The sequence below is a fragment of the Epinephelus fuscoguttatus genome, linkage group LG13 (genome assembly GCF_011397635.1).
Source record: "Epinephelus fuscoguttatus linkage group LG13, E.fuscoguttatus.final_Chr_v1".
Taxonomy (NCBI): Eukaryota; Metazoa; Chordata; class Actinopteri; order Perciformes; family Serranidae; genus Epinephelus; species Epinephelus fuscoguttatus.
The window spans coordinates 175,824-187,256 of record NC_064764.1 but is presented as its reverse complement, the minus strand read 5'-3'; the positions used below and the strand labels follow the sequence as shown (position 1 = coordinate 187,256).

Below are 11,433 nucleotides of genomic sequence, written 5' to 3'. Positions count from 1 at the left end.
TGTAGTGCGCGAGCAGTCCGCAGCTTACTCGCTCAACATGTGTCTCTCGCTCCCTCTCAACCTACCCTCACTGTGCGCTCAACTTCCCCTGCGCGCTCGCTCGAGTTGTACCACGGGTGTTATAAATGTGCCACAATTATAAACCAATCAGAAAACTCGGGGGCGGGTACATTCTGATTGGCTGCTTCGGCTCCAATGAGGTTGCAGCATCCCGGTGCAGTTGTTGCTTCCCACGAAAGGTCAAGAAGGAGGAAAATTCGATCTGATGAAAACACATTTTCGGTCAGTATTCCACTTTAAATATTAATATTAGTGAATGATATTACATTATAGTGTTGCCGTGCGTTGATTGGATTAACATTAAGTTACACGTCCATGTATCTTGAGACATCGGCCGTTGAGTGACAATTTTCATTCATATCCCTCTTTAGCAACCCTGGCTGCAGCTAACTTCAGAAGATGTCTTCTGAACCTAACGAACCACGGCCACATGTAAGTAGTTTGTGCTTTAGTATTATATCATGTTTATGAAGCTTTATGAAATTATGTTTGTTTTTGTCTGTACACCTTTAGCCTGTAAACCAAGTTAGCTATCTTGGTAGGTTGCTAAAGTTAGGTCAGTTAGTTAATGTCGGGGAGAAAAGCAGAAGCTTACTAACATTAACGTTACTTCCATGATAGTTGGCAAAATTGACAGTCTTCATTAAAGAATAGTTTAGGCACCTTCTTCCGGCTTATTTCAACATATAACACCCGAAGAAGGCACTTTGATATGACTGATATGACTATTGATATGTCTGTCGTCATTAACTGAAATAGACTTATAACCTATATATCAAGTTTGATAATCTTATGTTACACATCCACAGCTGAAGCACACAATCATCTGTAAGAAATTTTGTTATAATCAAAGACACATGTTTAAAGGATAACTTCGGTATTTTTCAACCAGGGCCCTATTTCCCCATGTGTATGTGTGTGTATGATTCATAGGTACAACTCGTTTTAAAATTGGTTCAGTATTGAGGGAGGCGGATGCAGCCGGGAGCCGCGAAACAAGTTATAACGGTAGATATGGGGGCAAAACGTCCCATAAACGTTTATACATTAAAAGTGCTTTTTTTCGCCACAGTCCGTCTCAGATCGCCAGAGTAATCTCTGTCAACAGGATGCAAAGTGTCTTCCATACCCTTCACTTCCTCTGGGCTGTGTGGCGACATGTCACGTGACCTCTGTTGCCGGAAGAAAACAGAGGCGCTATGCTCAGGGCCGGTCAGAGCGGAGTTGGTTGTCCCGGAGTTCAGTTGAAAGTTTTACTGCATCGATTGAAAACAATGATTCGTGTTTGTGCTTATCCGAATTGCAAGAACAGGATGTCGCGCAACACCCCGTACAGCTTTCATAGGCTGCCTTTGTCGGACGGCGAGATGTTGAAGCTGTGGCTAATTGTGCTACAACTGGATGCTAACTGTCGTCACACACAGCCCAGAGGAAGTGAAGGTAAGAGAGACGCTTTGCTTGCTGTTGACAGAGATTACTCTGGCAATCTGAGCCGGTTTGTGGCGAAAAAAAGCACTTTTAATGCACAAACTTGTACGTGACGCATTTGCCTTCATATCTACCGTTATAACTCGTTTCGCGGCTGCCGGCTGCATCCGCCTCCCTCAATACTGAACCAATTTTAAAACGAGTTGTACCTATGAATGATACACGCACATACACATGGGGAAATAGGGCCCAGGTTGAAAAATACCGAAGTTATTCTTTAAGGCAGTTTTTTTTTTACATCTAATTTTAAAACTCTAACACTATTGGGAATCATTTTGTCTTAATAGAAGGGCAAGCACAGGTGAAATGGATGATATATTAATTAGGGGTAACATTCCATTTAGGTGTAACAGAGTCAGGCTGCTGATGCTATTCCTGGCGTTGTGTGCTGGCTCACTGGAGCGTGGATGTTTAAAGAGAACATAAGACATTGTGGTGTCAAGTTACAGCACTTGCAATTTGTTTATGGTTATATTTGTAATTGTACCTTTCTTTGAAAGATTGTTGTAGATTTGTAGGACTGTTTTAGAAAAAGTATCATAAGGCATAACCTGAGATGTCAAATACAGCACATGGCTGACCATGAGTCCACCCCCTTTTTTTTTTCTTATTGATCTCTCTGTCCAAAAGGATACATTGAGACAGCAGTTGATGGAGAGACTTCTCACCAGACTGCAATCTGCCTTAAACCAGCAACCACTAAATCTGGATTATTTGGAGTTCCTAACTCGCCATGATCTTATACTGTTTGGATCATTCTCTGAGCAGATAGGAGGTGTATCAGAGATTACAGAGGCACTCCAAAACCTCCATCACGTTGTCCAGAGAAATTGATGCCAGCTCTATGCCTATTGTGGAACAGGAAACAGAAGTTGGTCCAGGTCCTGGTCACCCCAAAATTGTAATAGAGAAAGAAAAACTGAAGAGTTTGCTGGACACACATCTGCCAGTCTTCTGCATTGCAAAATTCCTTGGTGTCTCAAGAAGAACCGTTTACAGGAGAATGCAAGAATTTGGCTTGTCAGTAAGAGGATCATACAGTTCTGTGACTGACCAAGAACTTGACAACATAATTTCAGGTGTTAAAATTCAGATGCCAAATGCTGGATACAGAATGGTTCAAGGCCATCTGGTTTCACTGGGCCTTCACGTTCAGTGGTGGAGAATGATGGCCTCCATGCACCGAGTTGATGCTGCAGGGATCTTCTCACGGATCCTAGAACTGGGGTGTGTTGTGCGAAGAAGTTATTCTGTCCGTGGCCCTCTCTCCTTGGTCCACATTGATAGAAATCATAAACTGATAAGGTAGAGTAAAATAGCCTGTTTATGCAATTATCTACATACAGAATATTGGGCGTGGAGTCATGTCATACATTTAAGAACAGCCTTAGTTATTTTTCAACCTTTCCCCCCCTCTTGAACAGGTACAATATTGTGATCTTTGGTGGAGTGGACGGATACTCAAGGAAGGTAATTGATTTTTGTGTATGCGTGTGTGTGGTTAATGTCATCAGCTTAATGTAGATTGTTTTGAATTCCAAATTAGACCTTAATATGCATATTGTTAAGATCTCAACATCCACACAGGGATGTAGCGGACCTAGGCATAAAATCCTAACTCCTAAGGATGTAAAGTTCTTTTATCATTGTGAGTTCATACAAATTGTATATAGTTTATCTCTAGCTCTCCTGAAGAATTCACATCTGGTTATTCTTTTCATATTCAAAAAAATCTTAAATAGAAATGATTTGACTTAATACAACCTGTACAAATAGGCAGCAATCAATCAAGTTGCATTTATTAAACATTTACCTTACATATTTCTTGCAGGAAGTGCTTAAAAATACAAAGCATTTTATGTTGCTGCTCTAGTTTTTCAGATTTTAACTGTAAGTAGTCCCTAATTCATATCTGCTTGCCTTTCCTGTCCCACAGAGTAATAATTTAGATGCAACTGAATGTATAGTTGTGTATTTCAGATCAACGTTGTGTTTGAGTGTCTGACTTCTCTCAACCAATTTAAGTGTTAAACACGCAAAATAGTCAGTTGCATCACAAGTTCAATATATATAGTATTTTAGTATGTAACATATACTGAGGTGATATCAAACGCAACATAAGGTTCTATTGCAATGGTATGTTATGTGTAAAGATGTAGGATTTACCAATGTCTTCTTATGATATAATAAAATACCAAAAGCTCTATGACTGACTGTAAAAATGTAATACAGTAGCTGATAGCATATGTAAAATTTTCCATATTTTATTGCCGATAATGTACTTGGGTGCAGCAACAAATAACAAGGCTTCAACTGCATTCTCATTCTTCCTGAGATCAACCCAGCTTCATGGCCTACCATCTAGGTAATTATCCTGACAAAAACACATTGGGAGAAGTGGCATTTATTTATTTTTCATATACTAGCAACAAAATATTTCATTTCCTCTACTAAAGTTGAAGTAAACCTTTTTAAATGTCATTAAAATTTATTTTCATCTTAGGGTAAGGGGGGATCAAGGTGCTGAAAACGTGGACATCGCACACTTCATGTTTGCCACACGGGGAACTGGAAGACAAAGCTTTATCTCAGGAAAGAGCGTTCATAACCAGAGGTTCATAGTTTTTCAGTCTTGAAATTTTTGACTGCATAATTATTTGTAGTTACAGTAGTTTTGTTATTTTAATGAAAGCAAAAATAGCTTTGTAAATCCAAGTCAAGCAATTAAAATTTCATTCTAGGATTGAGAGACTTTGGCGGGACGTCTGGGTTGCGGTCACTAGCAAGTACCATGATGTCCTTCACTCTGGAGGAAGATGGCCTACTAGACATCTCTGATGTGGTCCACCTCTTTGGTGTGCACTACATCTTTGTCCCCCGACTACGAGCAGACCTCGACACCTTCACTGAAGGATGGAATAATCATCCTCTGCGGACAGAGGGAGGTCTCACTCCTGAACAGCTGTGGTGTATGGGACATCTACAAGATCTAGACGAAGGGGAGAAACTTGAGGTACACCATAATAAAGGTCTTTCACATAAAACATTTTAAAAACAGTTGAGTTGCGAGGGTAGACAGATATGTTTCCATCAGCAAACCATAATGAATTTGAGTTCCATTGCATCAAGTGAGGAGGCATATCTGACAGAGGTATATAATTAACCATAGCTATCTGAAACCAATTGTTTGAATATTAGTTATAAAAACCTTTGAGTAAATACACACCTTTTTGTAATATTTGTGCATTTATTATTGAAACACACATACAAAAAATCCACCATAACAATATTTTAAGTACAAAGTCTTAACTTAATTTTACTCAGTTTGAACTATTTTTCTGAATTTGTAGGATCTTCAAGACGCAGGGATTGACTGGGAGAGTGCCATGCTACAAGAAGACTCTAACAGTACAGTTATGGTTCCTGAAATTGCGTGCCCACTGGATGATGAAGCTCTAGATGAACTTCAGAGAGCTGTTGATCCTCTGGAACATTCTCAGTCACATGGTCGTGACTTGTACACACGATTCTTGCACTGCGTGTCAAGCCAACAATGACACTGAAATATTGAAATATGAACTGAGCTGGTTACAACATTGCAAAGCTCTTTTCCCTAAAACATCCCCTCAAATTTATGAATGGACAAGCAAGCAAAAAAAAGGGAAGGGGAGGGGCATTTAAAGGAGTTTTGTCAGCCATATACAACATGTGACTGAAATAACAAAATGTTCAACCAGTAGTAACGTTGCAGAATTCACAGAATGAGACTGACATCTAGAAGAACATAGATTTTAGAGATAATGGAAACAAAACTACCAGTCTCTGTTCACTGAGGAACACAAAACATTGTAGAGCCCTCTTGCTTTAATTTGATTCTGACTCTATTAGACTGTGGAATCCACCACCATATCTAACTGCTTCACTCATGATTCTTTTAAAGTCATCATAAGTGCCAAGATGCTGTACTGGAAAAGTCACAGTCTGTGTACATGCACTCACAGTTGGGTAACACACTGAGTGATCTCCTTGCTGCTCTCTGCATTCATGGTTAAAGATGCATGTTATTTTGAAGCATCTCTTTTCATCAGGGAGGATGGGGATGTGGGATTGCCCCGTCATCCACTGGAGCACGTGTTGCACTGCAAGAGGCCCTGTGTCACCAGCTGCACTGTCTGTCTCCCCACCCGTGATGGATATATTAATGTTTCAAATAACACAGATTAAGAAGAGCAATTTAAAGTCATTGTCTTTAAAATACTTTTTCAAAACATTTATATGTGCTTGGTACAACAAAATCTGTAAAACATTGAAATGATATTATGTATGTGCTTGGTATATGTATAGTATATAGTACCTGACATTTCGATCTCCTGCAAGAAATCTTGTAAGAAGTTGATTATCTTCCTCTCAGTTCTCTCCTTAGATGTCCCCTTTTCACTGAATTGTGACTGGCAGTTCATCATTATGAAGTCAGCATCAGGCTATAAAGAGAGTAAATGCAGATTCAGTTAAATATTCTTGTATGTTCAAACTCAGGCTATGACTGAAACACACACACACACAAAAACAGAGCAAAGTGAATGTCTGTAGTTTCTGTGTAGAAAGTGGCAGTTAAAATAGTTACCTTGATGATCTTCCCCGGAACAAACAGGGGGTGACAAGCTTCAGGGTTTGTAGCCATCTGGTTCACCAGGCCATACAGTTCCATGCCCTTTCTGAGTTGCTGCAGCATTGGAATCAGTCTTGTTGTAGAATGTAAGACAATTGCTCTTTGAAGAAAAGCACACAAAAATTCAAAACTGTTGCAAAGTTAACATTTTTGCATGAAAAATATTTAAAATGTTATTCTTTGAAAACTTACGAATTATGTTTTCTTTGCTGTCCAGTTTGATCTGCCTTGTGTATCCACAGCTTACAATTTCATCAGCCAACAACATCAGAGACTCAGCATCTGCAGAATTTTCAACCTGAAAATGTGCAACATAAAATAGAGAATACAATATGTGGTAAAACATTATAAATCTAATTCAGATCTAACAATACTAAACAGAATGCTGACCCTGCTGATGAGCAGACAGGATTCTAGATCGGTCACATCCTCCTGAGACAGAGAGTTTAAGTCCACCTCTCCTGTGCAGAGGAAGTTGTAGCACCACTCCCTCAAAAAAGCAGGGGGTGGACCACCTTGTGCGAGGCTGACTGCCATTATTTCACCAACAGTTCTGTGAGCAACATAGAAAAAGTTTGAGTAAAAGAAAAAAACTCTTTACCATATATGATTAGTGTGCAAAAATGTGTATGTTACCAACCTAAAGTTCTCATTATCAACATCTGTCAAAGAGTACTTGGGATTTTTACCCTGGTTCCCAGCTCCTTCAAAAAATCTCTTTTCAATACCTGAAACCATATCTTTGGCAAAAAAGCACTACAAAGGTTTAGATAATCCATTGGGTTTGTTTCATATCAGAACAAACAGTTAAGTGACCAACTTACCAGTCAGAAACTCTTTCCTAAGTGCTCCTGTATCAATGCCTGCCTCTCCTATATAGACCACCTTGAGAGCACTGGCAGGAGATGCAGCTTTTTTCCTTTTCCACTGGAGAATGCCTCTGTCTGGAAGGTTCTCTCTGTCCACACACAATTTAAACTCTGTACTGGTGTCAACTTGTTGTTCAATGAAGCACAATACATCTTCCGTACTTGAGGAAAAGAGAAAACAAAAAGTCCAAAATTAATTTATAAACTATTTGTATACATTACTGCCATATAATGGTGTCATTAAACAATATGCTGAACAGTGTTTGGGAAAGAAAGGGTAATAAGATTACATGTGCTTACACAAAACTGCACCATGCGCTGTGTTTTTAATTGTCAGTTAAAATGATTTGAGAGAATGCGATGGCTAGATGTTGAGGAAGACACAAAAGCATATGTGTAAATCTGTGGTTCTTAACCTTTTTGGTATCAAGGACCTGCAAATTGAAACACATCAGGCCATGAACCTGTATTCTTGATGTATTGGTCTCAGGGATCACCATCTGATCAGATTTAATTATTCCATAACTGTCTATACTATAGACTGTAGATTAACAGGGAAGAGTGAAAACTATGAACAGAATAGTCATCCTTATACATTCTCTCATTGGGATAATTTCTAGTCAATGACATATTAGTCAAGTTAAAATATTCCCCATTTCAGACCCCAGGTTGACAACCATTGGTGTAAATGATGGTGCACATCATTTATTCTGTATTTGATATAAACTCATGCAAAGACCATCCTAATAAAGCGTACCTTTTTGGTTTGAATACTGCAGTTTGAGCAGGCATACTTGGACTACTGTCATTTTCTGCAGAAGTCACTGTACATTCAAAGCTGTCACTTAAGTCACTGTAAATTCAAACAATTTGCAATTTTAAACACCAAACACTGCATATGCGTACATGGCCATTAATTGTGGGGAAAAAAAAAGTAAACAGAGAAGAGAGCAGATTACCTCTCTCCACACAGGCTGGCATGGACTGTTATCTCATCGTCTGGGAATTCTTTGGTGCAAATTGGACAAACTGCCTGAAATTTGAAACAAAGTTTCCTTACATTACAGAGAGCCAAAACAAAAGATTACTGGCAAAAGGGGAAATAAAGTGATTTTGAATTTACCTTGTGCTTGTTCTCCACAACACATACATCAGAGGACTGCAGATTCACAAAACAGTGATTTTAATTAACATTTAGTATTTTCCTTGTCATTTTGTAAAGGCAATTTAACAAAATAACAATAAAAATGATCATAATAAGAATCTCACCTCATCGCCAGTGTCATCAGAGGACAGTCTTCCCCTGCATGTCTTAATGTGTACTGTGAGCATCTGCAAAGGCATCACTTCATTACACTGGAAGCATGTCTTCTTTGGCATTTTTGAAAATTGCTGTGAGTCAGGAGGCAGAGGAGACGTGTCTAATGTCTCCTGCAGTGGTACGATGTAAAAAGTGGCTTTGCCACCTGCAGACACAGCTCGAAGAGCTTTGACAGAATACCCCTCTGCTTCTGGTGGAATGACAGTGAGCTTTCGTCGACCACTGCCACCTTTGAGAAAAATAGAGAAAAATTATTTGCTTTATTGTGGAAAAATTAAATTTTGTTAGTCTTTGTTAGTCTACCATCTCTAATGTTTACAGCCAGTGATCAAATGCACAATAAGGATTTATGTACATCATGAATAAATGAGAGAGTGGGATGTGATAAACAGTGTATGTCCATTGTCCCTGTCAAATAAACAAACAAATAAATAAACAAATAAACTCAACAATACAATCTTAATCTTACAAACCTGTTGCTTTATGCAATAGCCATCCTCCAGAAAGATCCTCCATTTTTGGAAACGTTTCAGTCAGGAACCTAGAAATCTTGGTGAGCAGAGAGCGAGAAAGAGAGAGAATCACTTACAGTGACATCTTACAAAAACAACCTTTAATGATAAGTAAAGCAAGTGGAGTTGACCACTGTACCTCTAAGTGGTCACCATCTTCAGGAAGAGACACCGTTTGTCTTCCCATGCCCGCCTGGAGGAGTTCAAGCTCCTCAGGTGGCAACGGTGTGTGGGCTGTATTTTTTGGCAGCAGAAAAAAATTCAGAGCTGTTGTCTTACTGGTTATCTTAATAGGATGCTTGGTGGCAGTCAAACACCTCTTTTTACCTCGACTGAGGTTTGATTTGAAATAACCAGGAAAAGATCTGTGGATTTAAAAAAAAATAGTTTTATGTGAGTTTAATATCAATCAAGTGTTGCATTAAATTTCCAAACAGTATGTATATATTTTTTCCAATGCAATTACAATCCAAAGTCCTGTCTGGAGGTGAATCAAAATGTGTTAAGAATACACACACACACATATATATATATATATATATATATTAATGCAAATGAAAATGTGAAAATGTGGCTGAATAACAAACCTTGCCATCTCCTGCTGCACAGTTAGATTTCTAGGGACAGGCGCAGGGGCAGGCTGCCCTGTCTCTGTCGGCTTTGTTGACGTGCTTGGGGCCAGAGTGTTAAGCAGCAAAGACACCAGGTTTCTGGCTGCTGACTCAACTGCACCATGGCTCTAAATAAATAAATTCAGTTAAAATTGCAACAATTAGATATGAACCGTACTTAAAACATGGCCTGTTGTACAAAGAGAGCTCAAATTATCAAAGAAGAGGGACTCATGTACTGTAATGTGACGTCTCAGAATAAACTACATGAGAGACAACGGGCCATGTGATGCACCCTATTCATTGCCAACAGACATTTTACTAGAAGCGGGCGTTCGGTGGCGCAACGCCAACTTTTGATGCGTTGTCTTTTTTATACACCGTCAATTTTGCCAACTATCATGGAAGTAACGTTAATGTTAGTAAGCTTCTGCTTTTCTCCCCGACATTAACTAACTGACCTAACTTTAGCAACCTACCAAGATAGCTAACTTGGTTTACAGGCTAAAGGTGTACAGACAAAAACAAACATAATTTCATAAAGCTTCATAAACATGATATAATACTAAAGCACAAACTACTTACATGTGGCCGTGGTTCGTTAGGTTCAGAAGACATCTTCTGAAGTTAGCTGCAGCCAGGGTTGCTAAAGAGGGATATGAATGAAAATTGTCACTCAACGGCCGATGTCTCAAGATACATGGACGTGTAACTTAATGTTAATCCAATCAACGCAGCACGGCAACACTATAATGTAATATCATTCACTAATATTAATATTTAAAGTGGAATACTGACCGAAAATGTGTTTTCATCAGATCGAATTTTCCTCCTTCTTGACCTTTCGTGGGAAGCAACAACTGCACTGGGATGCTGCAACCTCATTGGAGCCGAAGCAGCCAATCAGAATGTACCCGCCCCCGAGTTTTCTGATTGGTTTATAATTGTGGCACATTTATAACACCCGTGGTACAACTCGAGCGAGCGCGCAGGGGAAGTTGAGCGCACAGTGAGGGTAGGTTGAGAGGGAGTGAGTAAGCTGCGGACTGCTCGCGCACTACAAATGAGTTTGTGAGAAGGCACACATTTAATTGGTCCACAAAAGTTGATTAGTGTGCTTGCACAAAATATTTTTCTGTGCTCAAAATATTTTTCTGTGCTCACAACACATTTTTCTGTGCTCAAAATATTTTTCTATGCTCACAAAATATTTTTCTGTGCTCAAAATCTACAATTGCTCGCTCAGGATTGTGGCACAAATATAACTCCATAGAAAAAAACGGACTGGTTGCGCTGGTTCAGAGAAAGTTAGCGGAGGAAAATTCAGACCCGGCGATCGCTCTGCACTGCATTATACACCAACACGCACTGTGCAGCAAACACTTGAAATGTGAACATGTCATGTCTGTCATCCTGAAATGTGTGAATTACATCAGGTCCAGAGGATTACAGCACCGCCAGTTCCGGGCTTTTTTGGAAGAAATCGAAGCATCGTATGGTGATGTACTGTATTTTACTGAAGTGCGCTGGCTGAGCAGAGGCAATGTGCTGAAGAGATTTTTTGAGTTGAGAGCTGAAATAAAGACATTCATGGAAGATGGCAGACTGGATGTTCCTGAACTAGATGATCCAAAATGGATAATGGATTTGGCATTCCTTGTGGATATAACACAACAACTAAACATCCTGAACTTAAAGCTGCAGGGTCCTGGTCAGCTCATCACAACAGCCTATGAGAGTGTGAAGGCCTTCTCCACCAAACTGAGACTGTGGAAAACTCAACTGTCTGCAAAAAACCTCTGCCATTTTGCTGCATGCAGGTCTTTGGCAGAAGAGGGAACACTCTTCAGTCCTGATGAATATGTCTCTGCTATTGAAAACCTGCAGCAAGAGTTTGATGAGC

General features: G+C 39.5%; 1 protein-coding gene and 1 long non-coding RNA gene across 3 annotated transcripts; one reads left to right on the top strand and one right to left on the bottom strand.

The window, feature by feature from the left end:
• The first annotated feature begins 1,260 nt into the window (after window positions 1-1,260).
• On the top strand, window positions 1,261-6,408 carry LOC125900120 (uncharacterized). Of its 2 annotated transcripts, XR_007450804.1 has the most exons (6): window positions 1,261-1,500; window positions 2,179-2,853; window positions 2,973-3,913; window positions 4,052-4,162; window positions 4,290-4,561; window positions 4,899-6,408. It is a non-coding gene; the product is annotated as an uncharacterized LOC125900120 (long non-coding RNA). The 2 variants fall into 2 exon arrangements; XR_007450803.1 differs by having other exon boundaries at window positions 2,973-4,162.
• LOC125900079 (uncharacterized) lies at window positions 6,342-10,355 on the bottom strand. The gene is made up of 13 exons (XM_049594850.1): window positions 10,329-10,355; window positions 10,116-10,176; window positions 9,507-9,658; window positions 9,059-9,284; window positions 8,881-8,956; window positions 8,356-8,636; window positions 8,210-8,245; window positions 8,046-8,119; window positions 7,844-7,939; window positions 7,042-7,247; window positions 6,858-6,957; window positions 6,608-6,770; window positions 6,342-6,515 (listed from the first exon to the last, which is right to left on the bottom strand). Exons 2-13 carry the CDS (start codon window positions 10,146-10,148, stop codon window positions 6,342-6,344), a joined length of 1,617 nt encoding a protein of 538 aa, XP_049450807.1. The 5' UTR covers window positions 10,149-10,176; window positions 10,329-10,355.
• Between the last annotated feature and the right edge of the window lie 1,078 nt (window positions 10,356-11,433).

What these genes read in the sequence shown, in the direction of transcription:
- LOC125900079 (XM_049594850.1), bottom strand. Translation starts at nt 10,148, where the DNA reads ATGTCTTCTGAACCTAACGAACCACGGCCACAT. An exon ending in AAGATGGTGACCACTTAGAG is followed by an intron (nt 8,957 to 9,058) that starts GTACAGTGGTCA and finishes CTGCTCACCAAG; the next exon opens with ATTTCTAGGTTCCTGACTGA. An exon ending in GCAGTATTCAAACCAAAAAG is followed by an intron (nt 7,248 to 7,843) that starts GTACGCTTTATT and finishes CTTTTCCTCAAG; the next exon opens with TACGGAAGATGTATTGTGCT.